The following is a 23,123-nucleotide window of genomic DNA, read 5'->3' on the forward strand; positions in this document are numbered from 1 at the left end:
AATAGTGTGTAGTGTGTGTATAGTGTGTGTTCATGTGTAATAGTGTGTAGTGTGTGTATAGTGTGTGTTCATGTGTAATAGTGTGCAGTGTGTGTATAGTGTGTGTTCATGTGTAATAGTGTGTAGTGTGTGTATAGTGTGTGTTCTGCTCATGTGTAATAGTGTGTAGTGTGTGTATAGTGTGTGTTCTGCTCATGTGTAATAGTGTGCAGTGTGTGTATAGTGTGTGTTCATGTGTAATAGTGTGCAGTGTGTGTATAGTGTGTGTTCATGTGTAATAGTGTGTAGTGTGTGTATAGTGTGTGTTCATGTGTAATAGTGTGCAGTGTGTGTATAGTGTGTGTTCATGTGTAATAGTGTGTAGTGTGTGTATAGTGTGTGTTCATGTGTAATAGTGTGCAGTGTGTGTATAGTGTGTGTTCATGTGTAATAGTGTGTAGTGTGTGTATAGTGTGTGTTCTGCTCATGTGTAATAGTGTGTAGTGTGTGTATAGTGTGTGTTCTGCTCATGTGTAATAGTGTGCAGTGTGTGTATAGTGTGTGTTCATGTGTAATAGTGTGCAGTGTGTGTATAGTGTGTGTTCATGTGTAATAGTGTGCAGTGTGTGTATAGTGTGTGTTCATGTGTAATAGTGTGTAGTGTGTGTATAGTGTGTGTTCATGTGTAATAGTGTGCAGTGTGTGTATAGTGTGTGTTCATGTGTAATAGTGTGTAGTGTGTGTATAGTGTGTGTTCATGTGTAATAGTGTGCAGTGTGTGTATAGTGTGTGTTCATGTGTAATAGTGTGTAGTGTGTGTATAGTGTGTGTTCTGCTCATGTGTAATAGTGTGTAGTGTGTGTATAGTGTGTGTTCTGCTCATGTGTAATAGTGTGCAGTGTGTGTATAGTGTGTGTTCATGTGTAATAGTGTGCAGTGTGTGTATAGTGTGTGTTGGTGTTGTATATTACTCTACAGTGAGCTTGTAATAAACTGCAGCACATGTTCTGCTATTCTACACTCTTATTCCTCTACATATGATCTCTTATATTATTTCACACCACTAAAATGTCAATAAAAGTCACTTTGTTAAACTGTAGAGTTGAATTATGAGCATCAGAAGTGGACAGAGCAGAGATCAACATCCCATATACAGTAAATAAACCCAGCTGTTCATTAGCAGGTGTTGTTTACAGTGTGATGCAGCTCTACTGTCGTCCTCATCAATTATCAGTCAGCATTTATCAGTGAGCAATGCTATGGTGTTTACTCAGATATTAGTAAATGTAACTCTCACCAATCCCAGAAGACACTGCGACTCCCGCACGGCTCCACAGCAGCCGAAAAAACCCACCAGCATCACCAGACCACCGGCTGCGATGAGGATGTACACCCCTGTGCAGAACACACATATTATTTAAGCTCATTCGGGCACACAATATTAGGAAAATATCATGCAAAACTAATCAAAAATGCTTAAACATGCATATTAAATAACTGTTATTGGCAGATACACTGTGAAAAATCTCTGCTAATGAACAGCTTGTGTTTATTAGTGGTGGTGAACTGCATTATGGGATGTTGATCTCTGCTCTGTCCACTTCTGATGCTCATAATTCAACTCTACAGTTTAACAAAGTGACTTTTATTGACATTTTAGTGGTGTGAAATAATATAAGAGATCATATGTAGAGGAATAAGAGTGTAGAATAGCAGAACATGTGCTGCAGTTTATTACAAGCTCACTGTAGAGTAATATACAACACCAACACACACTATACACACACTGCACACTATTACACATGAGCAGAACACACACTATACACACACTGCACACTATTACACATGAACACAGACTATACACACACTGTTCAAGGTTATAAACGTTGCTGGAAGATGATCAAGATCCCATAATGACATTCACAAGCAGAAATAAATGAGGAAAAACAAAAACATGCATCACAAAATGCAGAAAACTGCTGATTTAGGGATATTTTATACAGTGCAGAACATTATTTGTGCATTAAAAACACACAAGCAGCTCAAAAAGTAGAATCATACTATACAGCATATTAAAACAGTAAATATCATATGATCAAACACATCACATCACTTCACTTGATGGAAAAATACATATTTTAACTGTATTTATGCTAATAAAATCTTAAAGGAATGAATGACGCATATCATTTTGTTTTCCAATAGACAGTTCTGCAGAATTCTGGATTTATGAAGCAGAAAACTGTATACTATATAAAATAAACAAATTATAAATAAACTATTTAACATACTATTATTGTGTTGCAGCATAGCTATGTTATGATATTACTGTATTTCTATAGTTCTGAGAGATGGGTTGCGGCTGGAAGGGCATCCGCTGCATAAAAATGTGCTGGATAAGTTGGCGGTTCATTCCACTGTGGCGACCCCGGATTAATAAAAGGACTAAGAAAATGAATGAATGAATGAATGAATGAATGAATGTATTTCTATAGTAGTATGTCTATCATTGTCATTATTATTATTTTGGAATTGTCTATACTATCCGATATACAGTACAATAAGACTTTTACAAATGCATCAAATGATCAAGCGCATGACAAAAGTTATACTTAGAATAAGTTTGTTTAGTTTTTAGTAGCAACAACTACAACAAAATCATTGCTGTGAATGTTATTAGAGAGTCTGGAAGTACACTGTTCATTTTGATCAGATGTAATATGATCAGATCACCAGCAGAGGGAAGCACAATCTCAAGTCAGTCTCCTTATTTTATTGCAATACACTGTATATATGATAATAATGAACATACAGTATTCACAATGAACACATAATAACAGAAAATGAGTACAATGATAAGTTAGATAATAATTAATTAATAAAGTCAAAATTAAGTCAAATTTTGCTGTAATTAATATATTATAAAAAAACTTTAATATTTATTTTTTTTATTTAATATTTAATTGTTTAAATACTCAATAAATATAAAATAATTTTGTTTTTATTTTAATATTTCTTGTCTCTTTTAAAGTATGAAGGCAGCGACCAATTTCTGTCTGAAAATAAGTAAAACTAAGATTTCTTACTGCTCATTTATGAATAAATAATTGTGCATATAACTCATTCATTTTCCTTCAGCTTAGTCTCTTTTTCAGGGGTCATACACCACGGCCAGTGTAGTTGATCAGTTCCCCTATAGCGCATGTGTTTGGACTGTGGGGGAAACCGGAGCACCCGGAGGAAACCCACACCAACATGGAGAGAACATGCAAACTCCACACAGAAACACCAACTGACCCAGCCGAGACTCAAACCAGAGACCTTCTTGCTGTGAGGCCACAGTGCTAACCACTGAGCCACCGTGTCCCGACTATTGTCCATATTAAAATATAATCTAATAAATATATATTAATCATTCATTTATCTTCGGCTTAGTCTCTTATTTATCAGGGGTCACCACAGTGGAATGACCCGCCAACTAAATATTAACATATATATCTCCGATCCCTCAGGGGGCGCTGCATCAAGAATCCTCACTCATCTATAAGCCAGATCAGCACATGGGCTCAGCACTACGGTTGTTGCTTGAGCGGATACGTTTGCGGCCTGAAGTTAACGTGAATTATTTCTATTATTTATTAAATTTCTCATTTGTTGTATTTTATTAACGTCTACCCCCACCCCAACCCTAAACCCAACCGTCACAGTACTGTAAAAATATTAATTATTGTTATACAGTGTCATAAAAAAATGCTGCTTTATTAATTAAATTAAATTATAATTAAATTATAAACTACTTTCTATTTTTATTTGTGTTTTCCATTCTGCACCGACCTTTTCTGCTTTGGGGTTTTTTTAAATTACCATCATATGGTTTGATGAGACGAAATTAATTTGTATTTTTTAATTTTCCCTGTAGTTTTTTTATTTTATTTTACCTTTAAGTTCAACAAATGGAATAATAACAGCAAAAAACAGCATATGGGGATGGAAACAAGTGAATAAATGTGAGTCAGCACTATAAATAAAAGATGTGGGCAGTGTGTGTGTGTGTGTGTGTGTGTGTGTGTGTGTGTGTGTGTGTGTGTGTGTGTGTGTGTGTGTGTGTGTGTATGTGGTTGTGTGTATGTGTGTGTGTGTGTGTGTGTGTGTGTGTGTGTGTGTGTGTGTGTGTGTGTGTGTGTGTCTAACTATAGCAGGTTGTAATGTCTATAAATGATCCTGCTGTTTTTACACTGTGAGCTCAAATGACGAGGACTAAAATAAAGAAAGTAAACAATATTTACAGAGAAGACACAACTAGACCCAATGTGAATGTGTGAATGTGCTGTTGGGGGATGGACAAATGCGATACATATACAGCTGAAGTCGGAATTATTCGCCCCCTTCATTTTTTTCCCTTCTTTTTTTTAAATATTTTCTAAATGATGTTGAACAGAGCAGGGAAATGTTCACAGTGTGTCTGATAATATTTGTTCTTCTGGAGAAAGTCTTATTTGTTTTATTTTGGGTAGAATAAAAGCAGTGTTTAATTTTTTAAACACCATTTTAAGGACAATATTATTCACCCCTTCAGCAATATTAGTGTTGGATTGTCTCCAGAACAAACCACTGTTATACAATGACTTGCCTAATTACCCTAACTTTACCCTAATTACCCTAGTGAAGCCTTTACATGTCACTGTAAGCTGAACACTAGTGTCTTGAAGAATATCTAGTCTAATATTATGTGCTGTCATCATGATGAAGAGGAAACACATCAGCTATTAGAGATGAGTTATTAACACTGTTATGATTAGAGATGTGCTGGAGAAATCTGCTCTCCGATAAACAGAAAATGGGGGAAAAATAAACAATCAGTCTAATAATTCAGGGGGGCTGATAATTCTGACTTCAGCTGTATATAGATGTGCAGAGCGGATGTGTGTGTGAAGTGCCTTGTTTATGTGGACTATGGGGAAAAGCTGTTCTTAAATCTGCTTGTTTTGGTGCTCAGTTTTATTTTATTGTATTTGTTTCTGATTTATTTTCCTCATTCTGTAAGTGTACGGTTTAAAAGTGCACATTTTCCGGCTTTATGCATGTGTGTTTCTCGAGTCTGCGAGACAATTATTCACAGAGTTTCAGCTGTTTTTTTCTGACGAGTTTGCACAAGAAAGCACTCCCTGTCTCATTTTACAAATGCATACTGCTTTGTTGTTATTATGATTATATACACATAAAAATAGATCCTTTACAGTGTTCAAATATGTGTTTGTCTTATTAATATGATTAAAATGTTGACTTTTAAGATCCTTTAATGGATTTTACACTATTTGCCAGAAGTCTTGTGGTGGACTGCAGTTGTAAGAGCAGCAGATGATAACTGGTCTTCTAGTTGATGATGGAGAAAGTCTTATTTGTTTTATTTGGACTAGAATAAAAGCAGTTTTTATTAGTTTTACCGGCATTTTAAGGTCAATATTATTAGCAAAATTAGTGTTGGATTGTCTCCAGAACAAACCACTGTTATAGGTGTAATAACTCAGAGTTTAACTGTATGCACAGAAATATCCACAGGGTCAGCCTCTGGTTAGCAGGTAGAGCGGCTGCAGGATTGTGGTTTCCTGTATGTAGGCATGATCTGAAATGTCACTTCCTGTTTTGAGAAACACCCACCCAAGTGACTGTGCATGGAAACTCTGCCGCCTCATGTTTCCATCCAGCACTAATAAACACTGTTCTGTGTCTGCCGCTCCTTCATTTATTTCTGCTCTAAGAGCTAAGCTGGGTCCACAGCGAGATAAAACCCTTTCATTGGATATCTTTCATTTTGCATATAGAGATGAGGTCAAAACTATTCGCCTTCCTGTGAATTTTTTCAAATATTTACTGATTGATATTAAACTGAGTTTTTCACAGTATTTCCTATCATATTTCGAGAGAAAGTCTTATTTGTTTTACAGAATTGGGGAAATAGAAATTGTGGAAAAAATATAAAATAATTAAAATTTAACAGGAGGGCTAATAACGCTGACTTTGATTCCATATATATATCATGTTTAAATATATTAATCTTATAATCATAAGAGTATCAGTTTGATATATATGCAATATCACACTCAGTGCGATGTGGCTGTATATCGGCACTGGTGAAAGGCGTGCTCTGGCACGAGGCAGCAGGCTGAGGGTCTTAGTGCCCCAACAGTGCTGATATACAGCCATATAGCACTGCTGTGAGTGTGATATTGTGTTTATACAACGGTCTGCGGCATAATCGTGTGTATAAAAAAGAAAATCAAATATCAAGAGTCTCAAAAATCCTTTTGTACGCGGAACTACTTTCTTCCACCGTTCATTTACATCTGCAGCTGACGTCAGAACAGCAGAAACCGCTGCCCATGTAAACTGCTCAGTTTGACAAATATTGCAGCTGTTGGACAACTTAATGTACTTTTTAGGTGAGAATGTTGTAGTTTAGAATGTAGCTATGCAGTTTATTTATAAGGATAGTGCCTATTTTAAATATTCATAATTTCTAAAAGACTGCACATCGGTGGCCATCAGCCTGTCATACTGAGCAGAGCAAAGACGGTAGACGCCCCGCCACAAGATGGCGACAGAGACCGCATAATAAGCCCTTTTGGAAGTAAAACTGTGTAATTTCAAACTACAGCTGATCAAATCATTATTCAACAGGTAAGTGACACTCTAAGTCCATCTCTCGCTTTTGTATGTTGTAGTGCTGTATTTATACCATAGTAATCTGCTAGTGTTTGCTTTGCTTTGGCTTTTTCAGGGTTAATTATTGTGATCTCCTGACTGCAGCAGAGAAATACTGGGAAATCTCTGTAAACTGGTGGCATTTCATGCTGTTCAGCCTTAAAATGTGAGCAAAATCAGCTGTTCTGTCCTCACTTTAGACATTACGCTAGAGAATCACTCGAAAACTAGCTCTACAGGGATGTTGGTGAATGAGTAACGGCTTCTGCCGTTCTGACGTCAGCTGCAGATGTGAATGAACTGGCGGAATAAAGTAGTTCCTCATACAAAAAAGGTTTTGAGACTCTCGATGTTTGATTTTATTTTTATATACACGATTATGCTGTCAAACCGTTGTATAAATGCAATATCACACGAGTAGCAGCGCCATATGGTGGTATATCAGCACTAGTGGGGCACTAAGGCACTCAGCTTGTGGCTTCGTGCCAACACACACCTCCCACCAGTGGCGATATACAGCTACAACGCACTGCTGCTCATGTGATTTTGCTCATATACAGTATATAATTAATCAAATAATACAAATAAATTAGATAAAATAGAAAATATAACTTCTTATAACTTATTACTCCTTTGAAACTCATTTTAATCATTGTTTAACTGCAATAAGAGCAGTATTAAATAAGACCAAAGCTGTCAAAACAGTAAATAAAATGCTATTTTGAAACTAAACTGAAAGCATACAATACACTCTCAGAAATAAAGGAACGTGAGCTGTCACTGGGGTGGTACCTTATTAAAAGGTACACATTTATACGTAAAGGGTCCACATTGCTACCGCAAACATATAAATTAGTACCTAAACATTTTAAGAGGAACACTTTTGTACTTTATAGGTTCAAATACCTACTTTTGAGGTAATAATATGGACCTTTTAGGTACAAATGTGTACCTCCTGAAAAGGTCCCCCATCCCATGGTCAGTCCGGCTTAGCTTCAGTGAGTAACCAGTCTTGGGCTGCAGGCTGATACGGCTGTCAGTTCTTATAGTCAGTGAAAGGAACGAGCAGATATTAAGCAGACCGTCTACTAACACTCAAATAGAGCATCAAAATAAAGAGTTACCCAAGACTCTGCCTTCTGTAATAATGCAAAACTGAACCTTATCTGTATGACTATGGAAATTCGGTCATGAAATATAATCAGCTAACTGCTCACCGATGAAGAAGGTATCAGGTCCGTCTTCTCCTAAAAGAGACACTGTGTTTGGATCCAGTCGGAGCCAGAGACCCACTGCCAGAACCAGAGAGCCCATCAACTGCAGGAAAAACAGAGAGAAGACATCAATATTGGAGTCTCTGATGATGTGTGTGTGTATAAACAGCACACAGATGATGACTCTTTCAGGCTTTGATCCTAATTGTAGCATTTTGGTGACTGTTGCTTTAAATGCAAATGAGATGCTCTTTAAAAAAAGTGGGCGGAGCTACAGACAGATGTGAAACAGCAGTGTGTGTGTTGTCAGTGCTGTGCATGTGTGCTTCAGTGTGAGTCAGTCTATGTGGCTCCTGTCGCTGTTCATCTAGAACTCCACATCTATAATCCTCTTAGTCTATGCTGACATGATCTTCAGCAGCTCAAACACTCTAATGGCGAATGGACAGACGGCTGCTTCTCACTCAGGCCTGCTGTTTATGCTAATGAGATGGAGAGATGGGCACTAGTGGGCGGGGCTTTCCCCCTCTGATGACACGTACAAAGGGAGAATGTCAATCAAAGTGTTTCTGCATCAAGAACAAACACAATTAACTCATGATCAGCATTAGAGACCGCTGCTGGAGATACACACACACAACTACCAAACAACAATACATGCTGAATTACTTCAAGGATAATTCAGCTGAACTGAAGCTATCCATGTCTGAAACAGCCTGTGCTCTCCGTCTTGTGTTGTTTCTGCAGTTATGGAGAGGTGGCACAGATATTTTCCACTCTGGCAGGATCCTTCAGCTCTTAAATCTGAGAGACGACGGCTGAAGGCCAAACCATGAAAGGAAAAGCAGGCTGTAGGATTCAGTCACTCTTAAATAAACTCTAATTACAGCTAACAAAGAAAGCAGACACTCATCTGTCAGAGCTCGTCCAGAAGACCATCCGTCTGAGTAGACCGCCACATTAGATTTAAAGGGACAGCTCACCCAAAACGGAAGATTCCGTCATTATTTACTCACTAGTCAGCTGTTTCAAACATTTATGAGTAGATATTTTGAAGAATGTTGAACTATTGTGACCATTGACTTTCATAGTATTTGTTTTTACTACTAATGGTTTTCAGCTATCTAGTGAATGTCTTCTTCAACAGAATAAGGAAACTTTATAATCCCTTGAGTGAGAGTTAATAGTGAGTAAATTGAATGTTTGGGTGAACATCCCTCCCGGTGTTACACTTTTGGACTCCTGCCACCACCGGGGCAATTTTTCCAACTGTTGGGCCTAATAAAAGAGTAAAACACACACATCTATAATGTTTCTGGATATATTTCTCATGTAGTGTGTATAGTCGCAAATGTTTTAATGTGCTGGTAAATATAACTGGCTCTAATAAGAGACACATGCTCAATAATCCAGTCCTGCGTCTACATTGGCTTGTTCAAATGTGTATGATGTCCTTCTACGTTTATTCATCGGCTGATGGTGAACTATGTCTACTTTGGCCTTCAGATGGAAAAGCAAATTCACCCTGCAAGACTTCTCAGACACGAGGACTTGTTAAACCGAATGAACACAGTGAAACGCCATTGTTACTGTCCATTTCACTGTGCTTACGAGTGCTCATGACTGTCTGTGCCACTCGACCAATCAAGGAGAAGAACATCTGACCAATCAGAAGGATTATTTGACCATTCAGGGCAGATTTATCTTACCAATCAACGCAGAGCAGAGTCATCTGACCAATTAGAGTAGATTAAAGTGATCTGACCAAAGTAGAGTCATCTGACCAATCAGAGTAAATTACAGTCATCTGACCAATCAGTGTAGAGTCATCTGACCAATCAGAGTAGAGTCATCTGACCAATCAGAGCGGAGTAGAGTCATCAGACCAATCAGAGTAAATTACAGTCATCTGACCAATCAGTGTAGAGTCATCTGACCAATCAGAGTAGAGTCATCAGACCAATCAGAGTAAATTAGAATCATCTGACCAATCAGAGTAGATTAGAATCATCTGACCAATCTGACCAATCAGAGAAGATTACAGTCATCTGACAAATCAGAGTAAATTACAGTCATCTGACCAATCAGAGTAAATTAGTCATCTGTCCAATCAGAGTAGAGTCATCTGACCAATCAGAGTAGATTAGAATCATCTGACCAATCAGAGTAGATTACAGTCATCTGACCAATCAGAGTAGAGTCATCTGACCAATCAGAGTAGATTAGAATCATCTGACCAATCAGACCAATCAGAGTAGATTACAGTCATCTGACCAATCAGAGTAGAGTCATCTGACCAATCAGAGCGGAGTATAGTCAGACCAATAAGAATAGAGTAGAGTCATCTGACCAATCAGAGCGGAGTAGAGTCAGACCAATAAGAATAGAGTAGAGTCATCTGACCAATCAGAGCGGAGTAGAGTCAGACCAATAAAAGTAGAGTAGAGTCATCTGACCATTTAGAGCGGAGTAGAGTCATCAGACCAATAAGAATAGAGTAGAGTCATCTGACCAATCAGAGTAAAGTCAATTGTTTAAGTGTAGAGCCATCTGGCCAATCAGATAAGAGTAAGGCCATGTGACCAATCAGAACAAAGTAGAGCTAGGTGATATGACAAAACAACTCGCACCCCAATAATATAAGTAATCTCATGTTCTCCCCGTGTTGGTGTGGGTTTCCTCCAGGTGCTCCGGTTTCACCCACAGTCCAAACACATGCACTATAGTATGGAATAAAATTACTGTCATAAATATTTTGTGCTAATTAATCACTAAGTGTGCTAATAATAGTTGTGCTGTGATCTTCAGTGTTGTTGCTCGATTTGAACCGTTGATCTTCTGTATCTGCACAGATATATTACTGTAAAGCATCCTGTAGCACATATAATATAAAGGAGAGATCAGTGAGGGCTCAACTCTTTACAAATATTCAATTTTTAACCTATTCAAACCTTTAAATTAACCCAAAATGGTCACTTTAACAGTAATAACACCTCCCATGTCTGCTGGGGAAGTGCCGAGGGGTAAAATCTGATTATATGTCTGTTTAAAAGCAAATTCATGAGGCTGATGCAAGACAAGCTGCACTTTCCTCAGCCTCTCCTCCAGCTGTCACACACACACACACACACACACACACACACACACACACACACACACACACACACACCCCACGGGACACACAGACCCTTAAAACACTCAGTAACCCCAATGCAGTGTAACATCATCCGGCCTGACATCAGCTCTGCCACTCCCTGCTCACACACACACACACTCACGTGCACACACGCACACACACCTCCTCTGGGCATTACGCTTTATCTAGGGGACAAAGGACCAACTGTCTGTCTCACACACATACACACTTGCTAGACAAGACAATGGACGAGTGTGTGTATCTGCATGCCTGTTCCATTTGTATATTACTCCCAAAATATTTGTCCATTTTGAAACGATCTGCATGTGCGAGCTGACATTGGCAAAAACACACACACACACACACACACACACACACAGACTGTTTTCAAAGAATAAACCTGTGAATGAGCCGATAATCCAATATCCGAGAGCAACATATTCATCCACTCATTTTCCTTTAGCTTATTTATCAGAGGTCGCCACAGCGGAATGAACCGCCAACTATTCCAGCATATGTTTCACACAGCAGATGCTCTTCTAGCTGCAACCCAGTACTGGGAAACACCCATACACACTCATTCACACACACACACTCATACACTACGGCCAGTGTAGTTGATCAGTTCCCCTATAGTGCATGTGTTTGGACTGTGGGGGAAACCGGAGCACCCGGAGGAAACCCACGCCAACACGGGGAGAACATGCAAACTCAGAAACACCAACTGACCCAGCCAGCAACCTTCTTGCAGTGAGACGACAGCACTAGCCACTGAGCCACCGTGCCGCCCCACAATTCCATGCTAAAACAAGAGTGACAAACAAAAAAGTACTGCAGAGGTTTTTTCATGTCAGTTAATGTGATGTCAGCACGCCTATTGTGTGCTTTTATAGTTTAATTCACACGCATGGAAAACAGATCAGCTGTCTCAAGTTTAATAAAGCTTTTACAGTGTCCTCAAGTCAAAAATCAAAGCAGATTTTAATGCAATTTCCATTCATCTTGGTAACAACTGGAGTTTTCCTTTGCACTGAGGAAGAAAGCGGCCCGAGTAAACCAGCAGACGCGTCTTTGTTGGTGTTGAACACAATATAAACCGCAGCTCATACGCCTCTAATGAAGAGCTTACTGCAGTGATTTGCTGGAAAACAGGGTGGAACATGTTAAACTGAGACTTTATAAAGACAAACAGAAAGAGGGAAAATAATGAGAGAACTGGTCAAGTCAAACCCAGTAAAAGCTGATTACATCTGCTGCTGGAAAACACACAGGCTCCGGCTGCACAAAAGCCCTTATGTGTGCTTACAGAAGCGTTAGGGTTGCAGAAGCCTCAGTGAAAGTTTGGTCGCATGAAAAAACCTAAGGGTCAACTTAAGGATCTGAAAGGGTCAGTTCACCGAAAAATTAACATTCTGTCATCATTTACTGCTTCCCTATCAGTTTGAGTGTCTATCTTCTATTCACAGCCATATTAACCAGCAACCCAAGAGCGCTCCCTCACTGAAGCTAAGCAGGGCTGAGGCTGGTCAGTGTCTGGATGGGAGACCACACAGGAACACTAGGCTGCTGTTGGAAGTGGTGTTAGTGAGGCCAGCAGGGGGTGCTCAACCTGTGGTCTGTGTGAGTCCTAATGCCCCAGTGAAGGGGACTCTATACTGTCAGTGAGCGCCGTCTTTCAGATGAGACGTTAAACCGAGCTCATTAATAATCCCAGGGCACTTCTGGTAAAGAGTAGGGGTGTAATCCCGGTATCCTGGCCAAATTCCCACTATCAGCCCTTACTGGCCTCCCAACTATCCCCATCCACTGAATAGGCTATATCACTGTCTCTCCACTCCACCTATAGCTGGTGTGTGGTATAGCACTGGCGCTGGTGTCCTGTGGCTGCCGGAGCATCATCCCAGTGGAGCTACACACTGGTGGTGGTGTGGAGAGACCCCCCCCCCCCCCCCCCCTCATGATTGTGAAGCGATTTGGGTGTATGACCATACATTATAAATGCGCTATATGAATACACACTACATTACGTCTTGAACACAAAAAAAGACATTTTGAAGAATGTTGAAAACCAGTAACCATTGACTTTCATTGTAGGAAAAACAAAAACTATGGAAGTTAATGGTTGCAATTTTCCAACATTCTTCAAAATATCTTTTTTTGTGTTCAACAAAACACCATTAGCAGCTTTTGATAAATGGGAGGAGCTACTCTATGCCCCGCCCTCTCTTTGTGTTTTCAGTTGAGTTAACGTCAAACACCCAATAAAAAATGCACATTTCAAAGCACTTCATGAAAGCTTTAAAATAATGTTTCATTCTTGTAACAGTGACAAAAAAACATTATTAGAACATTGATGTGAATAAATGTTAGTGAATGAATGTTATAAAAATGTAACATTAGGCTTAATCCCTTATTTATCACCACAGCGGAATGAACCGCCAACTATTCCAGCATGTTTTACACAGTGGAAGCCCTTCCGGCTGCAACTCAGTACTGGGAAACACCCATACACTCTCACACTCATAAACTACAACCAATGTAGTTGATCAGTTCCCCTATAGCGCATGTGTTTGGACTGTGGTGGAAACCGGAGCACCCGGAGGAAACCCACGCCAACACGGGGAGAACATGCAAACTCCACACAGAAACACCAACTGACCCAGCCGAGACTCAAACCAGCGACCTTCTTGCTGTGAGGCGATCATGCAACTTACTACACCACTCTGATGCCCACAAATAGACTTTATAGTAAAATAAATAATTAAACTACAGTATATTACCACAGTTGATCATTTATTTATTTGTTAATTATGAAAAAATGATCATATTACATAGAAACTTTCACATTAACCACCATAAATATATGATTTTAATGAGTTATCATATACTACTATAAATAAATGATGAATACTATATCATTATAAGCTATCTCATTTATAAAATCTGTCCATTTACAGTTATTTACATGTAATAGTGCAGCGTTTTCCATGTGCAATAACTGAGAAATGACGTATAAAATGCAGTGAGCGCATAAAAACCCTCTCCATCACCAGTTTTCCACTTCTTTTCCAGTCCTTTTCATCTGCCAACCTTAGGCGCGCACGCACACACACACACACACACACACACACACACACACACACACACACACACACACACACACACACACACACACACACACACACACACACACACACAGAAGTGCACGCATATGCACAAGGGTGTTTCAGCCACTATGGGCACTCCTGACCCATGTGGACTTGTAAAAGGTAAACTCCCTCGGTCATAACAGCTCAGATAAACTCATGAGTATATTTAATTTGCCTGCTATGAAAGTTCATCTACAGGCCTGTCATGATTATGAAACTTGCCTGACGATGCATGATAATCATAAATAATACTGTGATTATGGAGATTAACTGTCTGTTCTGGGTATGAATGCACACACTGCTGCTTTGTAATTATATTATCTGAACTATTTTGACTTGTTTGACTTGTTTATTATTCCTAGAAGTAATATATTAATTCATTCATTCATTCATTTTCGGCTTAGTCCCTTTATTAATCTGGTGTCGCCACAGTGGAATGAACCACCAACTTATCCAGCATATGATGCCCTTCCAGCTGCAACCCATTGCTGGGGAACACCCATACACTCTCATTCACACACATACACTATGGACAATTTTAGCCTACTCAATTCCCCTATAGTGCATGTGTTTGGACTGTGGGGGTAACCGGAGCACCCGGAGGAAACCCACGGGAACGCTGGGAGAACATGCAAACACAGAAATGCCAACTGACCCAACCGAGGCTCAAACCAGCGACCTTCTTGCTGTGAGGCATCGCCAGAAGTTATATTAATAAAATAATAAACATAGATCACCAGATTGTAATATTTAGATGATGTTTAAGGAAGGAGACGAGTGTGTGGAAATGGCCCTACTGGGAGACTCAACCACCACTGCTTCACTTCACACACACACACCCACACATCTCCGAAGACCTGAAGTCTTTTAAACGCCTAATGGTGTTCACCACAAAGCCACTCCTGTGCTGCCGGCATCATAACTCCTGCTCCTCTTCCTCCACTAATGTGCTTCTCTCTGCGGATGCACTCACACACTGCTGCTGATTAACAGATACTCTATGAGCCCGGTCAACTTTGATTTATAACACTGACCCATAACGCTCAACTCCTGGACTAATGACTGGACATGTTTAAATGTTTATTTATTAGATCTGAACATGGTTTAAAGGGTCAGTTCACTCAACAATGCTCATTCTGTCATCATTCGCTCATTATTCACTTGATGCAAAACAACATACACCGCAAAAATGCTTCTTGATTTAAGCATATTTAGATACTTGGATGAGAAACAAGACACAAGAAGATACCGGACAGAAGACTTGTGCTGGATCTCAGTTGTAAGAGCAGCAGAAGGTGGATTTATCTGCTGATCTGCATCCCAATCATCACCAATACTGCAGAAGACCTACTGGAACCAGCATGGACCAAGATTCTCACAGAAATCAGTCAAGTTTGGTGAAGGAGACATCATGGTTTGGGGTTCATTCAGTATGGGGATCTGCAGAGTGGATGATCAACATCAACAACCTGAGGTGTCAAGACATCTGTGCTGCCCATTACATTACAAACCACAGGAGAGGGACAATTCTCCAGCAGGATAGCGCTCCTCATACTCCAGCCTCCACATCAAAGCTCCTGAAAGCAGAGAGTGCTCCAGGATTGGCCAGCCCAGTCACCAGACATCAACATTATTGAGAATGATGAAGGAGGAGGTGTTGAAGATGAACACAGAGAGTCTTGATGAACTCTGGGATCCTGCTGAAGGCTTTCTTCTTCATTCCAGATGACTTTATTAATCAGTGATGTGAGTCATGTCAGAGATGTATGGATGCAGTCCTCCAAGCTCATGATGGAGTCAGACACAATATTCATTCTGTCTCCACTGCAGCAGGACTTTATATTCTATACTGGACATTATTTCTGTTCAGTGATGAGACTTTAGTCTGAGCAGAGTCAGACCGCACTGTCCTCATCAAATCAGTCAACATCAAGACATGATCAGATTTACTGAGCTCAAATCAGCAAAATCTAGAGGCCTTCACCTTTCATAGAGACACTTCTGACACCAAATCAGCAACTAGAAGTCCAGTTATTATGTGCTGTTTTTAAAACTTGGATAGGCAACAACACTTTTGTCAGGTATTTTGAAGAATGCTAAAACCTGTAACCATCGACTTCCATTAGTTTTTTTCTACAATGGAAGTCAATGGTTACAAGTTTTCAGCATTCTTCAAAATATCTTCTTTTGTGTTCAACAGAAAGTAGTTTATAACCACTTGAGGGAGAGTAAATAATGTTTTGTGTGAACTGCCCCTTTTTAAGGAACCTAACTGTTCACTAATAATAGCACGCAGCAGCTGCGGAGCCAAAAATAATAAATCTGTTTCCCTTTTTCTGTCTGAGGCTCAACAGCCGGATTATTCCCATCGCAGAACAGCGCAGGCTTTTAGTTTGTTGTGCTGTGTGTGTGTGTGTGTGTGTGTGTTCATGTGTTATTGGAGACACTTTTTATCTCACTCCTGCCTTCCGGTTCTTGGTTTCATCTGACAGTCTACAGATGTACAATCTGACAGCGCTGTTAATAATTGATTAAATCAATTCAGCACTCATCGGAGGAATATGATTCACGATATCCCGTCTGGATTTATAGGTAGTGCTGCATACACAAATAGCAAACAACAAACCAAATGTCTGTTTCCTTTTAAGTAAGACAATACATTTTTATTTCAATATAATTTAGCTTAAAGTGATTTATACAATCTCTGGTGTCTCTAGTGTGTGTGTTTGAGCTGAGAACAGCACACAGATGATGTTCTCCAGCTCTCTGAAACTGACCCTAGCAGGCTTTGATCTTAATTGTGGTGTTTTGGTGACTGTCGCTTTAAATGCAAATGAGATTGAGCTCTTTTCAGAAGAGGGCGGAGCTACAGACACCTGCGTGTCAGCATAGTGGCCGATTCAAACACTCTAATGGCTAATGGACAGACGGCTGCTTCTCACTCAGAGCTGCTGTTTATGCTAATGAGATGGAGAGATGGGCACTAGTGGGCGGGGCTTTCCCCCTCTGATGACACGTAGAAAGGGAGAATGTCAATCAAAGTGTTTCTGCATCAAGAACAAACACAATTAACTCATGATCAGCATTAGAGACCGCTGCTGGAGATACTCACACACTGCTGACATACGACTATATTTAAACCCCTAATAAAAGTGATTTTTGCATAATTGGATAGTTTATGCAAACTAATAAACTAATAATAATAATAACAACAATAATAATACTAATAATAATACTACTACTACTATTATTATTATTAATAATAATAATAATAATAACAACAACAATAATAATAATACTAATAATAATACTATTATTAATAATAATAATAATAATAATAATAATAATAACTATAATAATAATAATAGTAATAACAACAATAATAATAATACTAATAATAATACTATTATTATTATTAATAATAATAATAATAATAATAATAATAATAACAACAACAATAATAATAATACTAATAATAATACTATTATTAATAATAATAATTATAATAATAATAATAACTATAATAATAATAATAGTAATAACAACAATAATAATAATAATAATTACAACAATAATAATAATACTAATAATACTACTACTATTAATAAAAAAAAAAATTAAAAAAATAATAATAATAATAACAATAATAATGATACTTCTACTATTAAAAAAATAAATAATAATAATAATAATAAAGCAAAATAATATTAATTTCTGAATATTTTTTATAGTGCACGAAGGAAAATTGCATACTGCATCTTTAATATTTAACTGAACTCAGAATATTCCTTAATGACTGTCACTGGATATAATTAACAAACAGTCAACAAGCTAACAACAAACAAACAAACCGTTAGCGATCATGAGCGATAGCATCAGCCAGATTAGAGCCGCTCTAAACAGCTCAGAGATCAGTTTCCTCCATAATTTCCGCTCTCCGTCCTGCTCTGTCTAGTCGGACTGTGCCCATTTTCCATATCTGAGCTGCCAGCTTGACAACCAGAGGTTATAGGCTGGAAAAAAGGCACTATTTAGGTTTTTGTGTCAAACCGAACAAAGCCGAGCTCCCGTGCAGAGATTTCCTTAAATTAATCAAGCTATTCCAGCCACAGCTGGAGGAGAACTGCTAATCCAAGATTCAATATCTGCTTCTTCTGAATTATGGGATTAAGGGTTGACATCTTCAGTGCTTTGATAAAATCCATACAGTGGATAACAACAACTGCACTGTAAAAAATACTGTATTTTAGGTTTATTAGTGGTGGTGAACTGCATTATGGGATGTTGATCTCTGCTCTGTCCACTCCTGATGCTCATAATTCAACTCTACACATTAACAAAGTGACTTTTATTGACATTTTAGTGGTTTGAGATAATAATATGTAGAGGAATAAGAGTGTAGATTAGCAGAACATGTGCTGCACTGTATTACAAGCTTTCTGTAGAGAAATATACAACACCAGCACACACTATACAGCACTTTATATGTCACTTTTGACAACTTTTCAAGGTTAAAAGTTGTTGGGAGAAAGATCAAAGTCCTCAAACCAGAAAAATGAGGAAAAATAAAACCATGCATCACAAAATAAAGAAAACTGCTAATTAGCTCCAGGAGTGTGTTTGTGGGAACTTTGACCATTCTGGATCATTTTGAGGAACATCATTAAGGCACACACTCTCTATTCAGCTATTCATTCAGGTTGAGGTCAGCACTGAGTCCAGGCCAGTCCATTTCCTCCACACCATCTTACACATCCATGTTTTAATTGGGTTTGCTTTCTCTTCTGTTAAAGAAGCAGACATAATATCTTCAGCTCTTCTTTCAACAAGCTCCAGGAGTGTGTTTGTGGGAATTTTGACCATTCTGGACCATTTTAAAACACAACATTAAGACTCAAACTCTCTGCTCTGTTTTATCCAAAGGCTGTTTATTCAGGTTGAGGTCGGGACTCTGTGCAGGCCAGTCCATTACTTTCACAAACAGCCTCACATTATAAATCCCCCTTCATTAAACGTTCCCTTGGCACAATGCAGTCAGGTCAGTATAATGTATGGGTCTGTTTACACTTGGTCACGTCATTAATTGTTTCTGATCAGACAAGCTATCTGATTAGGATATAGGCAGGTGGAAATACCCTTCGAAATGCATTTGAGATGTATATAAATATGAGTGCTCATAGCACTTCAGGAGGTGTTCTCCAGATGAAATTGCACAGTTCTAAATGTGTATGGTTGTCAAAACCACATATGTTAATTTTACACCTCCCAAAATGTAAAAGATAAAGGTGAGAGCGCAGGTGTTGTGAGCAATAGGAGTGTCAGATATACAAGCGCAAATGCATAAGCAACAGAAGGCCACAGATGACAGACTGAGATGTTTGTTTTGTTTTATTTACATTTTTTAGTTTGGCTTTATTTTTAATCGTGAAATGATGAAATTAAATTGTTAAATTAATATCAGATAGCAGCTGTAAGAACAGAGACGCAGCGCTGTAGTGTTTCTCTGTGAAAATAATAGAAATCTATAGCGTTTTTACAAGGTTTTGTTTACAAAGACACATAGTTTTTATGTTTGGGAGAGAGTATGTTACACACACATTCATGTTTTAGAATGATGTCTATATGGCAACAGATGGTTCATTTCGCCTATAAATTAATCACAGAGACTTGTGTGCTAATAATGATGCTTTACAGCCTCCATATCAAATAATATGAGAGCCAAATACGATATATAGCATATGTTTCTGTTAATAATAATATTAATTCAATTAAATGTAGTATATCTAGTCAAATAAACCTAACTTAATTTGCATATCACTATATTTAAGATCATAATGGCTTTAATGAAGATGCATTTCTATCCTTATTTATTTATTACCTCAGTGTTCTCTGTCTTGTAGCCATTCCCTGTGTGCTGTAATGTCCAGTCTAAGTTTAACAGTTTGTTTATAGGTTAGTAGTCTGAGCTGTTTTCTTTTCTTTTTATTTAAACTGAACTCTTTTGGTTTCTGCATTTAGTTCCTCACACCAAACCAGACAGACCCGTTCTTTCACAAATGTTTGTATAAGCGTCTACATGCAGAGATGCTGGATTTTACACACCTGTGGCCACGGAAAGGACCAGAATTAAGCTTGTTCTTTTCACTGGTGTTTCTATTTTTGTAGCTCCACACTGAACTATATCAAATAAATGAGACTAAAGCTTAAGCAGTGGTCATCTGGATGGTCTAATAGGGAGGAATGTGTCTTGCATTGCCACCAGAGCTTTGGCATTTGTGCTGGAAAGTTGTGGAATTTCTTCACAAGGCGCTTTTAAAGCACTGAAGCACATTGCAGATGGAAAAAACTAAAGCAGGAGCTGCCCTTGACTGAAGTGTGCATGTTTGGGATCGCTGTTTGGATGAGCTCGGATAAATGAATGCTTGGAATGAAAGTCTGCAGCAGGATTTATTTTCCACTCAGACACTGGTAGTGAATGTCATGAGTAGCTATATGTAAACTGCCATTGCTTACATTTCTGAAGAGGAAACAGTGAAATCTGTGGTTGTAAGGACTTTCCTATAAAGTAGTATTGGCTTCATTGACGGAATTTAAATTAGCAGCAAAAAAAAAAAGCAAATACATAAATATTTAAATACTTTTTTTATATTTATCATTTAAATTTTTTAAGATATTTTTACATTTTATATTTTTATATTTATAAATATTTATAAATATGTATTTAAATATTTTTATAAATAAATAAAAAAGCATAAATATTTTTATACTTATATGTGTTTATATTTATATTTTTATGTTTATAAATTCTTATTAAATAGGTATTTAAAATATTTATATAAATAAATAAAAATATGTATAAATATTTGTATATTCATAATTTATATTATTTTTATATTTACTTTGTTATATTTATATTTTATATCTATAAATGCTTATTAAATAAGTATTTAAATAAATAAATAAATAAATATTTGTAAAAGTTTTAACATTTATAATTTATGTACAATTTATATTTATATTTTATGTATTAAATAATTATTTAAAAATGTATTTAAATAATAAATAAATATTATCAATATTTAAATACTTATACATATTTTAATATTTATAATTTATATTTTTTATATTTACATTTATAGATATTTTTACATTTTATATTTATTAATATTTTTTGTTTTATAATTACTATTATTATAACATATTTTTTATATTTATATCTTATTTGTATAAATATTTATTTTATATTATTTAGATATTTTTATGTTATTCATATTTATTTTAGATTATTATTTATATTATATTTATTAAATAGTCATTTAAATATGTATATAAATGATATGTAAATATTATACATGAATGTTTTAATATTTATACATATTTTTATATTATTTATATCACTTTTTATATATTTATTTGTAAACATTTTATATTGGATATTTATCTTTAATGTTTGTTTTATATTTATAAATATTTATTTAATTATTTGTAACACTTCAAAACAATGGTGCTTTAGGTGGTTCATGTATTTTCTAACAAGAAAAAAAACAATGCACAGTATATTTATTACAGTATTTATTCATTTATTCTCGTTAACATTAGTTCATGAGAATAAAGTTGTGAATTGTTACAGCATTAACTAATGTTAATCACATCTTTGGATCATAATAATGCATTGCTAAATGTTGACCTATGATTATTAATAAATGCTCTGCAAGATTTTGACTAATTGACTAATTGTTTTAAGTAATGCATTAACCCTTGTGCAAATGTAAATAGTCTTGTGAGAAATGCACCAAAGTCACTGAGAAAAACTAATCTGCTGCTGTTTTTCTGTTTCCACGTGTCTTCTGGAACTGCAGCGCGTTAAACTCTCTCAGCCACCGTAGTAATAGTCAATGAACGAACGAACGCGTGAAAGCAGTGAATAACCTGCGCTTTCAGAGAGGAGACAGATACAAACATCCAGCGCCAGTGTCCGCGGCTGCTGCCCGCCAAACAAACACACGCTCCGGGGAAAAAGGGGCGGATTTTCCCCTGTGGAAAATCTGATTTGAGTCGTACAAACACTGACTCTCAGACTCCCTCAGATACAGGCTTTAAAGCCCAGCAGTAAACACACACACACACACACACTGAACAAATACATGACCTGTAGGTGCACGCAGAACTGACCCTATGATTACACGATGCTATATATATATTAACTCCGCACAATAATGCTACGATATATTCGCTCTTCTTAATGTAACCTCAGAAAAGTATTGTAGTTAAACTCTGAACAGGTAAATCATATGATCAGCCAATGACTATAATAGAGAACATCACACTGCTGACAGTCAATAACATCAGGCTGGAGTTGTTTTCAAGTCATTCTTACATGCGATTTTACACACAATATTCAACAATATCATCTCATAACTCATAACAGCACCACATTGTTATTAATCTGTGGTAACCTTTTTTAAATTCACTACTGTATTATTGAACACTCCAGTGTTGTGAATGTGTGAATGTGTGTGCAGTCTGCGTGACTTACCCAGAATATAAAGTTGAAGATAAAGAGCAGGAATTTGACACATTTCATTCCTCCCTCGACTTTACCCATGATGACTGAAGAAGAAGAAGAAATATAAGAAGAGTCCGGTTAGAGAGAGCGCGCGCGTGTGTGTGTGTGTGTGTGAGTGGAGGAGATGCTGCGGAACTGCCCGGGCTCTGTCAACATCTGCACAAGCCACGCCCATACCCACGCCCCTAAACAGACTGTGGGCGGGGCTCGAATGGGGGTTCGGGAGGGACAATTCGACACACACACACACACACACACAAACACACACACACACACACACACACACACACACACACGCGCTTCTTTGACGGCCAAAGCAGAGACTTTTACTTTTAAAGACTGTTTTATTGAACACTCCTGTTGAAAAATAACAAAAT

The 23,123-nt window shown here is 37.5% G+C and overlaps 1 protein-coding gene across 1 annotated transcript in view; it reads right to left on the reverse strand.

The window, feature by feature from the left end:
- The window catches only part of tspan2b (tetraspanin 2b), a 33,323-nt gene extending 10,446 nt beyond the window's left edge, over positions 1–22,877 (reverse strand). The window contains exons 1-3 of the mRNA XM_087306379.2: positions 22,717–22,877; positions 7,899–7,998; positions 1,277–1,374 (exon numbers count right to left, since the gene is read on the reverse strand). Coding sequence (XP_087162505.1) covers positions 1,277–1,374; positions 7,899–7,998; positions 22,717–22,785 — 267 coding nt within the window. The 5' untranslated portion in view covers positions 22,786–22,877. The remainder of the gene's footprint in view (positions 1–1,276; positions 1,375–7,898; positions 7,999–22,716) is intronic.
- Positions 22,878–23,123: the final 246 nt, after the last annotated feature.

Source organism: Danio rerio, chromosome 23 (assembly GCF_052040795.2).
Source record: "Danio rerio strain M-AB ecotype USA chromosome 23, GRCz13ab, whole genome shotgun sequence".
Taxonomy (NCBI): Eukaryota; Metazoa; Chordata; class Actinopteri; order Cypriniformes; family Danionidae; genus Danio; species Danio rerio.